We start from the raw sequence: 19,693 nt of genomic DNA, 5'->3' as shown, positions 1-19,693 counted from the left end.
ATTTAAACGCACACAATTCCAACTCAGATTCGCCTTCTCCATGACTATCAACAAGTCCTAAGGACAAATGTTTGCAAAGATTTGCGTTAATCTACAACAACCAGTCTTCAGCCACAGTCAGTTGTACGTGGCTTTTTCTAGGGTTAGATCTTTCGACTCATTATCTGTCGTCTCCAGCAAAACACCTATTCACGACTGCGTCTTTCATGAAGTATTTCTTTCTTGATTTCTGATTTCCTTTTTCACCGTTTTCCGTTCCTATGCTTACACCGCCGTATGCTATGGCGGGCGTCGGTTAGTATTGTATATTTCGTTTCATGAATGTAAATGAAAAACTATTTTCAATTAACACAGACCTTGATGATTTTAATTTTGTCGACATGTTAAATGGTTCCCACAGACCCGAACACAACATAAATGTTGATATTAATATTTCACAGAAACGACCCGTATTGTTTAGTATGATGTGTGACACGACGTGATGGCAGAAACCCTCTGAACTTCACAATGATGTGTATTATTTGGTTTGATGTACTGTTTTTCCTTCTCACTTTAATCACTTACATTTTGAACGGACCCTTGACCCAACGGGCTTTGCTGAGACCCGACGAAACCTTCCAAAAGTAATTTTATGAAGTCAGTCCTGAAACAACGGTGATGTCACTTCCGATCTATAACTGCGGTGACGTATGGTGCTGTGGCACTGCAAGTGGATGCTACTCGCTTTATGAGAGAGAGAGAGGCAGAGAGACTAAAGCACACAGGACATCTTGACAAAAGAGGCTGGAAAAGAGGAATAAGGTTCAGTGGTCTGATGCGACCAAAATGGCGCCTTTTTGACCATCAGACTAAACACCATGTCCCACTGCACATTATCACAAACGCTCCATTTCCCACCATGAAGCATGGAGGTGATAGCATCAGGCTTTCAAGATGCTTCTCCGCAGCAGGCGCTGAAAGTCTTGTGAGGGTAAAATGAACGCAACACAATATGGGGAAATGCTGGAAGAGAACATGACAAGAGTCTGCAAGAAACCTGCATGTTGGGAGAAGACAACAAGCCCAAGCATAAAGCCAAAGCTACGCAAGAATTGCTTCAAAACAACAATGTGAGTGTCCCAGAGTGGCCGAGCCAGAGTACGGAGCTCAATCCAAAGGAGAATGTGTGAGTAAACTTGAAGGCTGGTCACTCACGGTCACCATGACACCTGAGAGAGCTTCAGCAACCTGGCAAAGAAGAAGGGAGAAACATGGCAGCGCGAAGAGAAAGAGACCTGAGCATATGCATTCAAGCCTGTCATGGCTGCCACTTACTAAATAGTGACATGAAGGGTTTGATTATTTTATGTTTTATATCTGTAATTAAATGCAATAAAATGTGAAAATGTCCAAGGGGGTGAATACTTTCATAGGTGCTGCACATGCAGTATGTGTACATTTGGCCCTTGCGCACCACTTCGCCCGTCCTCTGCTCCCTTACACCTACTGGTCTATGCACTTCTTTTCCTTTTTTGTATTTATTATCCTTATATGAATGACAGGAAGTGTGTGTGTGTGTGGCTAGGTGTGCCCTGGGGACGACTGGCACCCCATCCAGGTCTAGTTCTGAACTTGCCCCACAATAGGCTCCACTTACCCCAAACCTTGAACTGGATGCGTAGGTTAGACGTGGCTGGTTTCTTCAATAAGGAAAAAGAGCCACCCAGATACAGTATGTCGTCTCCCCAAGTCCAGGGATTGGAGTGTAGCAGTCATGGGCCTGTTTCTATATACTACTGCCAGAGGGGGGCACTCCACTCAAATGCTATCTAATTCTTGAGTGCATCTCGTAGTCCAGAGGGGTCTACGACGTACTGTCTGTCTGTCCCAGACCTGTTCATGTGTGCATCATGCAAGTAAATATCACTTTTGTAATTCCAGACTAGTGTTTGGTTTTCCAGTTGTTGCACCCCACCACCCATATCATGGGAGACTACACTTGGTAAAAACCAATACCCCACCTTGGATTTTTGATTTTCTTGAAAAGGACAAATTAAAATGCCTCAACCTCAAAAAGACACCAAAGTCTCATCTTCTATACAAATAAATATGCTGTTGCAGTCCTGTTCATTGGCGTGTGGTCTTAAGAATACCAGGCCATTGAGATGATGATAAGCCCCCCAAGTCCGCTGACCCTTTTTTCCTTTCTACTTTAGAAGAGACACTGACAACTAGAGAAACGAAACCCCAAGCATCGACTCTGAAGCTGCTCATGGTATCGAGCTCCTTCGGATCGAATTTTTCTTAAAAGGTGAGTCATAAACTGCCATGCCCGATGAGAAATGACTCTGGACAAAAGTCCCTGAGCTGGAGTAGACGCTGTCTTCGGTCTCGCTCTCCGAGTCCACGTCACTGATGCCGCTATACTCCTGTTTGAGCTCTTGAATACCAGAGTGCAGGTCCATCAGCTGCTTAATCAGGATCTGGTCTTGGGAGCGCATCTCCATCTAAGGGATAAAAAGTGAGAAAGGAACCAGTTGATATGGAAGGATGAAGACACGCAGCTCATGAGACATTAACTCTTTGAGGGCGGAATATTTTTTCTAAAAAACTCAGTTTTCTGTGAAGCACGCAAAGCAATTGTTTCACACATAAATCAACATAAAACATCTGTTGGTACGTGCCGTGGCTGCTCTTGGTGCATATTCTGCATCTCTGGGGGCAATGGCTGCATGGGGCACCTCAATGGACAGAAGGAATGCACAGCAGGTGGGTGGTTGGTGGTGGTCACAGTGTAACGCAATATCTGGTGGTCCTCCCAGGTGAACGCTGCTGTAGGTGCATCAGCTACATGAAAGTGTTCGGAACCACGATCAGCTGGCGACCAATCAGATGATACCGGTACCTCACTTTCATCCATCTCCAGATCACTTGTATCAAACTCAAGAGTCCAATTCAACGAAAGTCAGTAAAACATCCATGAAGTATTTTGTTTTGCACACTTACTTTGGTCTCTCACAAGATGGCGATGCCATTTTAGAGGTTGTTTGCTCTTCGCTGCTCACACATGCGTAGGGAATCGAGGTCAAATCAACAAAGCTATGTAACATTCCTTCTAGCAAAGGGAGTCAAACTAAAATGTAAGAGCGAGTTTTGTCGCAACTTACAGCTAATTACCATCCTCTACACCTGAATTTTGACAAATGTTGACATCAGCCCTGAAAGAGTTAACTGAATCAACTGGCACAGGTTATCTGACCAGTAAGGGGATGCCAGGGTGTAATGATGTGATGTCCCTGAAAAATCCAAGACAGATGGTGCAAATAACGTCCACTGAACTTAAACACTACAATACCAGATCATCCTAAATAACAATTCTTAACGGAATACGTCACTCAATGTGATTATTTTTGGTGTGTTATTTACCACATGTACTGTAAATAACATGTAGTGTGTAGTTTTTAACCAGATTGTTTAATGGAATCTTGGAAAGTGAGAGGACGCCTGAGGAGTGGAGAAGAAGTGTACTGGTGCCGATATTTAAGGATAAGGGAGATGTGCAGGACTGTAGTAACTACAGGGGGATAAAACTGATGAGCCACAGCATGAAGTTATGGGAAAGAGTAGTGGAATCTCAATTAAGAAGGGAGATGATGATTAGTGAGCAGCAGGATGGTTTCATGTTAAGAAAGAGCACCACAGATGTGTTGTCTGCTCTGAGGATGTTGATGGAAAAGTGGAGAGAAGGACAGAAAGAGTTGCATTGCATCTTTGTGGACCTGAAGAAAGCAAATGACAGGGTGAGGAGAGGGGAGCTGTGGTGTTGTATGAGGAAGTCGGGAGTGGCAGAGAAGTAAGTAAGAGTTGAACAGGATAGGTAGATAGATAGATAGATAGATAGATAGATAGATAGATAGATAGATAGATAGATAGATAGATAGATAGATAGATAGATAGATAGATAGATAGATAGATACTTTACTAATCCCAAGTACGAGGGGAGTGTGACTGCGGTGAGGTGTGCGGTAGGAGTGACGGAGGTGGGATTACATCAAGGGTCAGCTCTGAGTCTGTTCTTATTTGTAATGGTAATGGACAGGCTGACAGACGAGATTAGACAGGAATCCCCGTGGACTGTGATGTTTGCTGATGACATTCTGATCTGTAGCGAGAGAAGGGAGGAGGTTGAGGAGACCCTGGAGAGGTGCTGTGGCAACCCTTAACGGGAGCAGCCGAAAGAAGAAGAAGAAGTGTGTAGTGGCTGCTGAAAAAAAATGTTTAATCTCATATTTTAATGCAGAATGGAGATAACAAAATTTCTGATACTGCGATCGTTAGTGCTACACCTCGTCTCCTGACGCAGCTTGGGTCACAAGAAAACCCACTTTATAACAGCACTGTAAAAGGAACACAGCCTTGGATTGCCAAATAGCAGATCAGCTGCCGCCATGCCATGTAAAGCACTCATTGCACGGCGCTACAAGTCTCTATGGACAGTTTACTCACCGTTCGGTCGTTCGGTTCTCTCTCGATCCTGCGCGACTGTGTTTGACTCTGTTCCCTCCGACCCCTGCCGCGCTTCTCTCTTTACAACTGAATCCTTTTGAGGAAGACGACTTCTAGTATATTAGAACGAGTTCTCTTTGACTCTTTAAAGCGTACATTACAAAGTTGTCCAAATCATGTTTCGTCCATCCTAAAAATGTTGGGAAATTAAGGAGCTTCCTAAATAAACAGGATTGTGAGAAATTAATTCCTGCATTTACTTCTAATAGGATTGACTACTGCAATGCGGTGTTCACTGGATGTTCAAACTGCTCTTTATACAGCTTCCAGTTAATCCAAAATGCTGCTGCAAGAATTATTACAAGAAAAAAGAAAATACGAACACATAACTGCAGTTGTTAAATCCTTACACTGGCACCCGGTTAAGTTTAGGGCAGATTTCAAAATCCAACCTTTTAACATATAAAGCATTAAATGGCCGAGGTCCGGCTTACTTGTCTGAACTTATCATGACTTACAAACCTGAGCGCACATTAAGATCTCAAAATGTCGGTCTGCTTAGGATCCCAAGGATTAATAAAATAAGAGATGCCCCTTCAGTCTCAGCCTTTAAATCCCGGCTGAAGACTCACTACTTCAGTTTAGCACACCCTGACTAGAGCTGCTGATTAACTGTACAGACTGCATCTCATGTTGTTAGTCACGAGCAGTAAAACATAAGTAGCATGATAGTTAGAATTTGTTACTCACCCTCACCTATTCTGTTTCTCTTTTTGGTACTCAAATGTGGCACTTGGTGTCATGGCTCACCTGCCAAGTTGTTTTGCCTGCCTAAGGTAAAGTCATCCCTGATGGAGGATCGCAGGAATCGTCGGGTAGAGGGGTCCTATCATTGGTTTGGCTGTCTCAGCTGTGGAATGGCCAATAGGGGGAGGCAGCTTGATGGCTGAGGTCTCCAGGACTCTAAACAAATCCAAATCCTCTTATGTGATATCATCTACTGTTCAATTCTGTGCTCTACTGGTAATATTTTTTATTTTTATACTGTATTGAGGATTACTTCTGTTCTGTGTATTGTGTTGTATTGATTCCCTTCTTTTTGACACCCACCATACCTGGTAAGGGGTCTCTCTTTGAACTGCCTTTCCCGAGGTTTCTACCAATTTTCCCTACAAGGGTTTTTTTTTGTGAGTTTTTCTTTGTCTTCTTAGAGAGTCTGGGGGGCTGTCAAGAGGCAGGGCCTGTTAAAGCCCATTGCGGCACTTCTTGTGTGATTTTGGGCTCTACAAAAATAAATTGTATCATATTGTACAAGTTCTTTTTAACTCGAGGAATGCCGCTGGAATAGCGGAGACAGCTAGTGAGTGTTTGAATAAAGGCTCCGATAGTGAATAAAGCTTGAGTACTGTTCTCCAGATTAAAGAGATCCGTTTGTTCAGTTGCTCCTGCCTGTGTTCAGTGCAACTCAGTAGCCCAAGCGTGACTGGATAATAAAGGGTCCATGGTGACCAATGCTGGACAAGAGCAAACAATGTGTAAAACATCCACCGAAATATATCACGTTACTCGTGTAGCATAAGTCATCCAGTCATATGCTCACAACGTCCCACACACATGTATTTTTACCGAAATATCATTAAATAAACCATTTCCAGAAAATTCTTATGAAAGTTTTTTGGGACTTCAGGGCTCCATACTTTATTGTAAAATTTTATAGTGTAACGGCCAACCCCTTACCCAGACCGGCCACGTGGTAGGTGCACGGAAAAAGGTAGGGGGACTGGGGGCGGCCATTGTGCTTCTCTGCCATGAAATAAATCGTCTGTTAACGGAAATAAGTAATGAAACCGCCAACAGGAGAGATCAGTTTCGAAAGTTCCTTACGACATAATGGTGAGAACCACCAAAAGGAAGACGTTATTTTCGAAAGTTCGTTACAGGGCACGGCGCGAAATGACACATACTTAACATTTGTAAGTACAGTGTAAAGGATGAGCATGGGAAACCTGGGCTTCCTACGTATATTGGAAGTCGCAGAAATAGTGAGGAGGGGTTTCCCCCGTCTATATATACAGTTTAGGGGGTACCCCCCCTTGGGTGCTGTAATAGGACATGTAACATACCTAACTTTTGTAAGTACACTGCAAGGAATGAGCACGCGAAATTTCAGCTTCCCACCTATATGGAAAGTGGGAGAGTTAGTGAGGAGTCAGTGAGGGCTTCGCCTTTTATTTGTAGAGATGAATTCGGCCCTGCGGTGGGCTGGCACCCTGCCCGGGGTTTGTTTCCTGCCTTGCGCCATGTGCTGGCTGGGATTGGCTCCAGCAGACCCCCGTGACCCTATAGTTAGGATGTGGCGGGGTGGATGGATTAATTCGGCCGTGATGATGCCTTACATCAAGTGTAAAGTCAACTTCACGTTCAAGCTCTTTCCAGCTTCCCATGACACAGAATTCTGTTAATTGTGGACTTGAAAATGTTCATGCTTCTCGTTCAGCTTTTATTTTTCTTTCCTGAGGAGTGACAGAGAGAGATTGAAGAGCAGCATTCTTTGCAAGCTACAGTAATTAATCATTATGCAAATTTCTTGCTGTAATGCGTACAAAGATTAAGAGGCTATTGAATCTTTGAGAAACGCAAGGAATTTACAGAATGTTAATGAACCCGCGTGCTCATCCCCGCTAGCAGGAGGGTGGCCACTGCTTTGTTACTGAGTGAAGAGACGCCCTTAGGGAGAGTTATCTGCAACAGGGTGGTGTTACCTATAGGGGGCACTCTCGGGCCTTCCCTGATAAATAATTAGGCACCAAGGAGAGCAAAGTGCTATAAAAAAAAACAAGTTTCAAAGTGTCACCTCCTCCTGTTTTGGGACTTGGACACACACACACACACACAGAGGATTAAATGTCACGTGGACCCTGTGGTGACTTCTTACACGCCTCCTTTGCGATCCCTGGGCCCAGTCTTCACACAACAGCTTAGAAGTGGATGCCGTTTGCTCCAAAAAGCCGCATTACGTGTTCATTCCCTAACACTGCCCCACATTATGACCCCAATGACACCACTTCTCTGTTGGCACTCAAAATAAATACATTCATTTGTGTGAGTGGGACTGGTGCCTCATTCAGGGTTGGTTCCTACCTTGCCCGGGATGGCAATTCAATGCCGGGCACGCTCACTCACAAACTTGAGAAATTCAGAGTTGTCAGATCCAAATGGCACGTTTAGACAGATAGACAGATAGATATATAGTGTGGTGCCCGGCTGGGATGCCCAGGAGGACCAGAGGAGGGCTTGTGCCTCCTCCAGACCGCAAGGGGGCGATCGCCCTGGTTGTATTGGGGGCGCCCAGGTGCCTGAGGAACCCTGGAGCCCAGCACTTCCGCCACACCAGGAAGTGCTGGGGGGAAGAGAACAGGGGACACCCGGACGGCTTCCAGATACACACCTGGCACTTCCACCACACTGGGGTGTGGCTACGACCGATTGCCGGGAAGCAGCTGGAGCCCATCCGGGTTCCCATTTAAGGGGCCGTCTCCCTCCAGTCAGCAGTGGATGTCGGGTGGAAGAGGACAGAGCTGGAGAGAGGATGGGAGGCGGTCAAAGAGAGAGAGGCACAGTGATTGAGAGGCCTGGACTTTGGGGAATCGGTGTGAGTGCACGTAATTATTGTATATAATATTTGTAAATGAATAGTGTGTGGTGGAACTATGTTGTCCGTCTGCCTGTGTCAGGGTCCCAGTTAGATAGATAGATAGATAGATAGATAGCATAGTTGGCAGGATTAGATAGATAGATAGCGTAGTTGGCAGGATTAGATAGATAGATAGATAGATAGATAGATAGATAGATAGATAGATAGATAGATAGATAGATAGATAGTGGTCGGTTGGCGACCTACCCAGGGTTTGTTTCCTGCCTTGTGCCCTGTGTTGGTTGGGATTGCCTCCAGCAGACCGCTGTGACCCTGTAGTTAGGATTTTGCGGTTGGATAATTGATGGATGGAGTACCGATTTGAAAAAAGAGGGGTGGGGAACTAGAAGAATATAACAATTCTATAAATGCGGTATTGGCGCCCATTCCAGGGTTCATTTCAGCCTTGCACTCCATGCTTGTTGGAATAGGAGCCAGCCACCCATGAGCCTACTCAGAATTAAGTGGGCACAGAACAGGATATGGTAAGGTTGCCCACCTGGGAACTGAATCAGTGCCCCTTGAGCTGTTAGGCAGCAGTACTAACCATTGTGCCACCAAGCCTGTCAAACCGAACATTATAAAAGTTAAAGTGACTGAAATATGGAAGCTTTCATTTTTGGTTCTGTTAAATGGCCTGAGCAAAGAGGTTACAGTCACCAGTGCAAGGGAGCTATTGGGATTACAGGGAATCCATCAACCTGATCATTTTAGTGAGGACTGAGAGCATAAAGCTGATGAACAGCCGGATTAGTTTCATCCGTCAGAGCAGACAGGTCCCTATGTCTCATTCTGCTGAAGTTCAAGGCCTGCAGAGCCACAAAGCTGGTCCGGGTGGAGGTACGAGCTGAGGAGGACAATTAAGGCTCCAATCAAACACAGCTTAGAAAAAAAATAAGCACACACACTTACCCAATAATGCAATGCCAGCTACAAGGCACCACAAGGATTTTGCTTTCTGAGGACTTTTAGGGGCCTCATGGTTTTTGAAGTGATGATCACAAAAGTCCTGTTCCATTTTATCACAATGGCTATTTATGTCATTTCCTCTTACATTACAGATGAACACAGAGAGTACGATGACTACAACTAAAAGTAGTGCCACTGCAGCTCGGATATATCCCAACTGCTGGGACTGGAACTGCTCTGCTAAATAAAGAGTCTCATTACATTAAAAGAACTGGCCACTCCGGGCGCAGGGCAGGAAAGTGTGGCACCTACAAAATCTCTTTGGTGGGTCGACAGTGGCTTGCCTCCTCTTCTTCTCACACACATGTGTTGGAAACACAGAAGACATTTTATATTGAATCTTTTTTTGCTTTATTTGTACTAGGGGGCTCGCTTCCCTCGCCCACCCCGGGGTTTGGTTAACCGGATATACAATTTAAAGAGATTGTTTATTTTCATTTCATTAATTTATTTCTAAATAAAGTGGGTAGAGCTGCTGGCTCGCAGTTAGGAGACCCTTAAGGGTTCGCTTCCCGGGTCCTCCCTGTGTGGAGTTTGCATGTTCTCCCCGTGTCTGCATGGGTTTCCTCCCACAGTCCAAAGACATGCAGGTGAAGTGCATTGGCGATTCTAAATTCTCAACACAGGGTGCAAGGCAGGAAACAAACCCCGGGCAGGGCGCCAGCCTACCGCAGGGCACACACACTCACTAGGGACAATTTAGGATTGCCAATGCACCTAACCTGCTTGTCTTTGGACTGTGGGAGGAAACCCATGCAGACACGGGGAGAACATGCAAACTCCACGTAGGGAGGACCCGGGAAGCAAACCCTTTAGGGTCTCCTAACTGCGAGGCAGCAGCGCTACCACTGCGCCACTGCGCCGCCCTAATATGCATACAAAGTCAAGTAAATGACACCTTGTTCAGCCATTTTATTTCTCAACTGCTTTAGCACCCTCTTGTGGTATCCTTATTTATATACACTGTATTAAATAATGTACTGTATATATGAAAAATACTTTTTAAAAGCCACGCTTCTATTAAGTTAAAAGTGTATTAAAAAGTAAAAAATAAGTCTCTCATACATCACTTGTAAAATAAAAGCGTGGGCGCTTTTGCTAAAATTTTAAAAAGTGTTTTTTGAATGTTGATTGATGAAAAGCGCCCACCTTTTAACTTTACGAGTAATGTATGAGAGACTTATTTTTTACTTTTTAATACACTTTTAACTTAATAGAGGCGTGGCTTTTAAAAAGTATTTTTTTATACATAAACTGCTCAAAAAAATTAAAGGAACACTTTGAAAACACATCAGATCTCAATCCTCCTGGATATCTATACTGATATAGACTGGGTAATGTGTTAGGAACGAAAGGATGCCACATCGTTTGATGGAAATGAAAATGATCGACCTACAGAGCCCTGAATTCAAAGACGCCCCAAAAATCAGAGTGAAAAATGATGTGGCAGGCTAGTCCATTTTGCCCAAATTGAATTGCAGCGACTCCAAATTGTACGCAGCACTTTGTATGGCCCCTGTGTTCTTGTATACATGCCTGACAACATCGGTGCATGCTTCTAATGAGATGACAGATGGTGTTGTGGGGGATCTCCTCCCAGATCTGGACCAGGGCATCACTGAGCTCCTGGACAGACTGAGGTGCAACCTGGTGGCATTGGATGGACCAAAACATAATGTCCCAGAGGTGTTCTGTTGGATTTAGGTCAGGAAAGTGTGGTGGCCAGTCAATGGTATCAATTCCTTCATCCTCCAGGAACTGCCTGCATTCTCTCACCACATGAGGCCAGGAATTGTCGTGCACCAGGAGCCACTGTACCAGCATAGGGTCTGACAATGGGTCCAAGGATTTCATCCTGATACCTAATGGCAGCCAAGGTGCCTTTGTCAAGCCTGTAGCGGTCTGTGTGACCCTCCATGGATATGCCTTCCCAGACAATCATTAACCCACCACCAAACTGCTCATGCTGAATGATGTTACAGGCAGCATAATGTTCTCCATGGCTTCTCCAGACCCTTTCACTTCTGTCACGTGCTCAGGGTGAACCTGCTCTCATCTGTAAAAAGCACAGGGCACCAGTGGTGCATCTGCCAATTCTGCTATTCTATGGCGAATGCCAATCGAGCTGCATGCTGCTGGGCAGTGAGCTCAGGGCCCATTAGAGGACATGGGGCCCTTGGGTCACCCTCATGAAGTCTTTCTGGTTGTTTGGTCAGAGACATTCACACCAGTGGCCTGCTGGAGGTCATTTTGTAGGGCTCTGGCAGTGCTCATCCTGTTCCTCCTTGCCCAAAGGAGCAGATACTGGTCCTGCTGATGGGTTATGGACCTTCTATGGCCCTCTCCAGCTCTCCTAGAATCTCCTCCATGCCCTTGAGACTGTGCAGGGAGACACAGCAAACCTTCTGGCAATGACACGTATTGATGTGCCATCCTGGAGAAGTTGGACTACCTGTGCCAGCTCTGTAGGGTCCAGGTATCGCCTCATGCTACCAGTAGTGACACTGACTGTAGCCAAATGCAAAACTAGTGAAGAAACAGTCAGAAAAGATGAGGAGGGAAAAATGTCAGTGGCCTCCACCTGTTAAACCCTTCATTCCTGTTTTGGGGGTCATCTCATTGTTGCCCCTCTAGTGCATCTGTTGTTAATTTCATTAACACCACAGCAGCTGAAACTGATTAACAACCCCCTCTGCTACTTAACTGACCAGATTAATATCCCATAAGTTTCATTGACTTTATGCTATACTCTGATTAAAAAGTGTTCCTTTAATTCTTTTGAGCAGTATATATCCAGTATATTATTTTCAACTATTTATTCTTGGGTTTGTTTTAGCGCTGGTTAGGTGCATTGGCGATTCTATAATTGTCCTTAGTGTGTGGTTGGTGTGTGAGTGTGTGTGTGTGTGTGTGCTTGCGCCCTGCCCGGGGTTTGTTTCCTGCCTTGCGCCCTGTGTTGGCTGGGATTGGCTCCAGCAGACCCCCGTGACCCTGTAGTTAGGATATAGCAGGTTGGATAATGGATGGATGGTTTGTTTTAGTTCTATCCATTACTAGCGCCATCTATTGGTGAAATCTTGAACTATTCTTCATATGAAAAGTTCATTTCTTAATTAACGTGGATTAATTGATCAATTAGTGAAACTGATTATTGATTCATGTATTGTCATCGGAAGTGAGTAAGTGTGCAAAATGTCAAGTCATTTGGACAATAGAAAGCGAGTTAAATATCAATTACAAGATTTGTACCAGACAATAAGCAGGTGAAGTTAATATAAAGTGTGGTAATAAAATAATAATAATAATAAAAAAAACATCTCAATAGGACTGTGGTAATTTTTATCTGGAAAGCCAGGTACAAGCAAATGTATAAAACAATAAAATTACTAAATAAATATCTTTTGGGGGAAGAGTACAAATCCTGAAGAACCCGATACACTTTCAGTATCTAATTCATCCACAATTGTATCTAAGGCCAGTTTAGTGGTACTGCATTTGGAAGGTCCGTTTTGTACCGGGTGGGTGCTCTTCACAAACAAATCACATAACAGACTCAAACTAATTTAACCCAGTTTGGGTCACAGGGATTTGGAGCCCAACCCAGCAACATCTGGCACATGGCAAGAAACAACAACCCTGAAGAGAGGACGGTCCGTTCACAGGAGTCACTCCTGCACCTCTGGGGATGTGAGAGGAAACCCCAAGCAGACACAGGGAGAACAAGCAAAGTCTACCAGGACAATTAACCCCGGTGGGATCTGTGAGGCCGCAGCGTTAACCGCCATGGGCTGCCCATCCCGTGTAGACGATTCGTATTAATGTGATGGTGGCACTTATCTCACTCCCCTTGTTAAATTTGAAAGGTGTCACTCGCAGGTTTGCAATCATCCATGGGGGACTTGTGGTTCCTGAATATGAGTTAATTCCAATAATGATTCTTTTTAATAACTAAAGCATTCTAAATATGGACTTTTACAGAGTCTAGACGTGCACGCCACATTCACCTGGCACATCCAGCACTTGCTAGCTCGTCAGGTTTTCTACGTGGCAGCCCAACTGCAGAAAAACAATCTACATAATCCGTATGTGTCAACTGGAAAAACAGGAGTGAATACAATCATGAACTAAACTAAAGGGCTGTCGCTGGGTAAATATTTAGAGAAACTGCATACAGGCTGATTTGTTTACTCTTATTATCTAACCTGCTTAGTCCATTTCAGGGTCCTGGGGCTGACAGTCCATAGGAACAGTTGTACAGCAAGCCTGGATGAGGTGGGAGGCCATCACTGACTTTATGTTTAGGGATATCAATTCACCAAACACACATGTTGTTAGGATGTAAGCAAGCAAACTGGCTAGGGTACCGGAAAAGAAAGTCCACATAGACTCGGGGAGTCAGTCAGTCATTTCTCAACCTGCTATATCCTAACTACAGGGTCACAGGAGTCAATCCCAGCCAACACAGGGCGCAAGGCAGGAAACAAACCCCGGGAAGGTGCCAGCCCACAGCAGGGCGCACACACACACACACACACTAGGGACAATTTAGGATCGCCAATGCACCTAACCTGCATGTCTTTGGACTGTGGGAGGAAACCCACGCAAACACGGGGAGAACAAGCAAACTCCATGAAGGGAGGACCCGGGAAGTGAACCCTTAAGGGTCTCCTAACTGTGAGACAGCAGCGCTACCCACTGTGCCACCGTGCTGCGCCACGTGGGATACATCCACTGCATAATTCAAGAATCCAAGAATGGAAGATACATACAGTATTACACAAATGCCAGGTGCTGGCCTGGGCCATGCAACATTTGACTGGGCCACAGTGAAAAACATCAAAACAATATAATGAACTGCCTGATCAAGGACCCCATTTAAATGTATTTAGGGGTTGTGACGTTTTCCACAGGAAGTTTGTACTGGAAATCCTTTATGGTGAAACTCAGGTGGCACAACTTTCCTCAAACACAAGTTTGTTCTGTCTGACATCCAGTAATTCTAATCATGGCACCTACTGCTGCAGTCCGATCTCATAAAAGGCACACGCGGTTTGTGTGCATCCTTAGTTAATAGACTGACCTTTTATTTCATGCTGCACATTTTAGGAACCCTGCTTCATAAAATGGCTTCTATAACTTTGTCAGGTTTTCTATTTCCTTTTTTTATTTCTAGTTTTAAGCCATAATACAGCTTATTGTCATAAACATTTGAATGACGTTTACTATGTCCCCTCACGGTAGAGAGAACTGGAAACAGCTGCTCTGAGATTTTTCATGTAAGGAAGGCAGATGTTTTGAGGTAAGGTGGTCCAGTTTAGTAATTATGGTGCACAAGAGTTGCAATGTGCTGCATGTTGATTAGTTAGAATTGCACTATGCTTGGCACACATGACAACAGGGACCCTATAGACTTATTACTTTAATCATTAGGTATAAAATATAATGGTATGGTATCACAATATTGATAAAGTGGGAATGTGGACCCCAATTCAATTCCCGGGTGGAATACCCTCTGATCACCTAAAAGGTTGCAGATCTTCCAAGAACCAAGATCATGTTGAGAGGATGATTGTCTATTATGAATTGACTGAATGGGCACAGATGTGTCCTGTGATGGGCTGGCATTCTGTCCGATAATGGAAGTTGTCCTGCTGCTGAGATGAACTGCAGCTCCATTTAGTGCTTCTCCATGTGCCTGATGCTGCCAGAATAGACCCCCGCTCCTTATCTTATCTTATATAATATTATATTATGGATGAAGCAAATTCAAAATATTGACAGATGTTTAGTATATAAACGGGATTCTTTACAGGGCTGCTTCATGCCTTGTGCCTAGTGCTACTTGGGTGGCTTTGGTTCTCCATAACTCCGTAATAGAATGTACTTGTTCAGAAAATGGATAATATAATATAATATAATATAATATAATATAATATAATATAATATAATATAATATATAAAAGCCAAATACCACTGACTCACTCATCATGAAATCTCCCGAACCAGGAGGACTTGGGACTTGAAATTTGAATGTAGGTTACCCTTGGCCCATAGGTGCTCGCTAAGAAACCAAGCACAAAATTCCTTATAGTTTTTTAGACCCGTTTCTATGTCTGCCCGCTTTTCGCAAGAGAACTACTTAACAGATTTAGATTTTTCAGATTTCTTTCTATAAAATAGCTTGAACATTCCGGTTGATTTTGCAATTTCTCTCATTGCGCTGAGAATCAGAGTGCGCTTGCAGGAGGGACACATTCGTGCTAATCCGAGACCGAGGCTGCTGGCTGAGAGGAGGGGGGAGAGTGACGTCAGGAGGAGGGGGCTGGGCGGGGCCTCCTCACTGTCCTATTTCACTAATACACGGGCGACGCCACGGTGGATAGCTAGTATAATATAATATAATATAATATAATATAATATAATATAATATCCAACATATGTCTGTCTGTCTGCTTTTCACGAAAGAACTACTTCATGGATTGAGATTGTAGCTATAATTCTATAATTTGCTTGAACTTTCCGGTTGATTTTGCGACTTCTCTCATCGCACTAAGTATCAGAGTTCGGTTGTGGTACCGATTTATTCACGTAAATCCAAGAGGGAGGCTGCAGGCATAGGGGAGGCCGGACCTCAGGAGTAGGGAGCCGGGCGAGACCCTCCTCACTTACGTGCCAGCCTCTGTTTGAGTCGCTCTGCCTCTCGCCACGTGTTGGAGCGCACCTTGCCTCCACTTAGCTAGCGATACCTGTTTGTTCTGCAGACATTATCATCTTGAGGCTGTTAAGGAGTAATGTTTGATGTTGGAGAGAGATCACAGCTATGTGTGTTTTAGAGGGTACCTGCTCATTGGTGGAGATATCACAGCCACGTGCTCATCTCCCCATGCAATGGACGTTCTCCCATCAGAGCTGAACACGATCAGATACAGTGCCAACATTTCACGCTGTAGCATACCTACCTTCTGCTTAGCCAGAGATACCTTGCCAACTTTTTACATTTTTTTGCAAAGGGATCACAGCTACATTCGTGCCCCGAGAACAAAACCAAAAGTATTGTATATCAAGACACCCTTGGATATAAAAGCTATCAATATAAGTTCTTCTCAAGGCAAATTATTACATTTTTAATTGATTTTTAAAGTTTGTACTGTTTCACTACTATGTGGGCGGAGCCATTGGGGACAACTAGTAATATCCATCCATCCATCATCCAACCCGCTATATCCTAACTACTGGGTCATGGGCCCATCCCAGCCAACACAGGGCACAAGGCAGGAAACAAACCCCGGGCAGGGTGCCAGCCCAATGCAGGGCACACACACACACACCAAGCACACACTAGGGACAATTTAGGATCGCCAAAGCATGTCTTTGGACTGTGTGAGGAAACCCACAGGGGGAGAACATGCAAACTACACGCAGGGAGGACCCAGGAAACGAACCCAGGTCTCCTAACCGCGAGGCAGCAGCACTACCCACTGCGCCACCATGCTGCCCACTATCTATATAAGTTCTTCTCAATGCAAATTATTACATTTTTAATTTATTTTTTAATTGATTTTTAAAGTTTGTCCTGTTTCACTACTACGTGGGCGAAGCCATGGGGAACAACTAGTAATATAATATAATATAATATAATATAATATAATATAATATAATATGAGTGGTGCATTTCTTAATGCTGCTGCTCCTCCACAGGTTCAGGGTCCTTGTGTTTAATCCTGTGTCCTGTTCAATCTGTGAGGAGTTTGTGTGCTCTCCCTCTCTCTTCGTATGTACTCGGGATACTGCAGTTCTCAGAATACCTCAGTTCAGCATATTGTAATCTTTTTAGTTTGCCAATAAACGGTGTCATTTTGCTTGGCTTTTCTCTACATTCATAATGGCTAACATGGTACAACACCCTAGTACTCCAAGATGGTGGAAAACGATTCTTCGTGCAAAGAGAACTGTTTGCAACTTAACATCAGCAAAACCGCAGACCTGCTCATTGACGTTTGCCGCACCAAAGAGCCTCCGCGCTCAGTCACTACTCGAGGAGTGGATGTGGAGGTCCTGCACGGCTACAAGCACTTGGGGGTCCACTAGTCTTGTAACAACTATACATGAAGGGGCAGAGCAGACTCTTTTTTACTAATGTGACTTGTGACATCCTTCATCATGTTCTACAAGTCTGTGATGGCCCAGGGCAGTTTTCTATATTATGGGGGGTTCTAGGCTGGTAATATCATTTCAAAAGCGACCCACCGGACGCCCTGTGGACCCCCTGGAGGTATAGCAGTGAAAGGAGAGAATAAAAACAAAAAATATGAACAAAACTGCACATCCTCTCTCTGACACACAAACACGCCAAGAAACGCTGCGGGGGGCTCTTTTATTTGTAGTGCCTCACTGGGACTGGGACCACTCTTTTTTCATTATGTTCCAAGTCAGAAATGTTCTTTCTTTTTAGTTTTCTTTCATTGTTATTATGGGATGCATTTCAGAGGAGGATGTTGCTTGTCAAAATAAAATATTTATTTATTTAGCCAATTTTTTTTTCTTGGGGACAAATAAAGTGCCATCTTATCTCTATTGTATTCTGTGGATCCATCTTACTACACAAAGTAAATAGTCAAATTATTTCAACCAAATGAAAAAACAAAATACAGTAGAATCAAGACATGAATTTGTAAAGAGCAATGAAGCCGTTTGTCCTTCTGGACTCTATTTTGTTAACTTAACTTGTCAAAATATTATTCAATCAGTCATTTTGTATTAAACATGGCACCGTTAACGTTAGTCCAGTTCATTTAAAGGTCTTTAATTTCGCACTTACAGTAAATCGTGTATTTAATGCTCAGCCTCTTGTTTGATGCAAACATATTTCTTGTATATAACAATCGGGGGTACTTTTCAGTTAAAAAGATCTTTCTCGAACTTTGCCATCTTTTCCATTTATAATTGTGCTGCAGTTTCCTTAATCGCGAGTACACGAACACCTGTTTTTGTTTTGTTGGTTTCGCACTACATGACAACGAGGATTAAGACCAGTTATTGAAATAAAATAACCTCTGAGTGCCGTTCACACCCGGCAATGTTTTAACAGCCCTGCCTCACAAGCCAGCCTTACCAGTTCTTTCCTGAGCCACGCCAGCGCCGTTTCAATGTCTATCTTCTCTCTGCCCTCTGGCTTGTCATCTTGCTGTTCTCTGAAAGGTGGCATTTCTGCCGAATCGCAGTGGTTGAAAGTGGCCGACTTAGATGAAAAGTCTCGCAGCCTTGTCAGAACTAACTCCATCGCGTCGTTGCTTCTCGGCTGTAGCACTTACAGCGTTGTCAGTGTTGCTCAAGGCCGGCGCCCGATCCTCAAGTAAAGCACCCGCGCAGCGAGCAGATGAGAAAACTTCTAGGGACTTGAGCGTGGCTTCCGTGACGTCACTTGATTGAAGGACGCCTGACCAATTACCGCCTGACATCTTTGTTTAGGACTTCGTCTACCTACTCAGGGGCGTGGCGAAGGCAAAGCCGTAACCTTGGATATCGTAATGTTGTGAAGCCTGCTTTGGCACGCCAGGGGCGCACAGCGCTGAGAGGGATTTACCGAGCCGCCACCTTTACTGTACTTAAACAAGAAACCTGCTGCTGAGGAGCGGAAGGTAACAGCGGATTCTCAACATTTTATGTCTGTAGTATAATAGATTCAGACCTCCTCACTTTTTAGGGTGTTGTGATTTAATTTTAAACGGATAAATGTATCCGAAAACGGGTAAGCGGAAGAGTTACACCCATCCATTTTCCAACCCGTTGAATCCGAACACAGGGTCACGGGGGTCTGCTGGAGGCAATCCCAGCCAACACAGGGCGCAAGGCAGGAACCAATCCCGGGCAGGGCGCCAACCCACCGCAGGACACACCCACACCCACACTAGGGACAATTTAGAATCGCCAGTCCACCTAACCTGCATGTCTTTGGACTGTGGGAGGAAACCGGAGTACCCGGAGGAAACCCACGCAGACAACATGCAAACTCCACGCAAGGAGGACCCGGGAAGCAAACCCGGGTCTCCTAACTGCGAGACAGCAGCGCTACCACTGCGCCACCGTGCCGCCCAAGAGTTACACCCAAATATCCATAACTATTTATAGTACATAAAGGCATTAGATAGACAGGTAGATAGATACATAGGTAGATAGATATGAAAGGCACTATGTGATAGATAGATAGATAGATAGATAGATAGATAGATAGATAGATAGATAGATAGATACTAATTTTAGCATAATGGGCAGGATAGATAGATAGATAGATAGATAGATAGATAGATAGATAGATAGATAGATAGATAAATAGATAGATAGATAGATATGAAAGGCACTATGTGATAGATAGATAGATAGATAGATAGATAGATAGATAGATAGATAGATAGATAGATAGATAGATAGATAGATAGATAGATATTAATTTTAGCATAGTAGGAAGGATAGATAGATAGATAGATAGATAGATAGATAGATAGATAGATAGATAGATAGATATGAAAGGCACTATGTGATAGATAG

The 19,693-nt window shown here is 44.1% G+C and overlaps 1 protein-coding gene across 1 annotated transcript; it reads right to left on the bottom strand.

Moving 5' to 3' along the window:
* Window positions 1-218: 218 nt before the first annotated feature.
* On the bottom strand, window positions 219-18,535 carry LOC120516679 (protein FAM167A-like). Its single transcript, XM_039738533.1, has 2 exons — window positions 18,261-18,535; window positions 219-2,486 (listed from the first exon to the last, which is right to left on the bottom strand). The coding sequence occupies exons 1-2, from the start codon at window positions 18,426-18,428 to the stop codon at window positions 2,250-2,252; spliced, it is 405 nt and encodes a 134-aa protein (XP_039594467.1). The 5' UTR covers window positions 18,429-18,535; the 3' UTR covers window positions 219-2,249.
* Window positions 18,536-19,693: the final 1,158 nt, after the last annotated feature.

The sequence above is a fragment of the Polypterus senegalus genome, chromosome 16 (assembly GCF_016835505.1).
Source record: "Polypterus senegalus isolate Bchr_013 chromosome 16, ASM1683550v1, whole genome shotgun sequence".
Taxonomy (NCBI): domain Eukaryota; kingdom Metazoa; phylum Chordata; class Cladistia; order Polypteriformes; family Polypteridae; genus Polypterus; species Polypterus senegalus.
The sequence above is the reverse complement of the archived record's forward strand: the minus strand, read 5'-3'. Positions and strand labels throughout refer to the sequence as shown.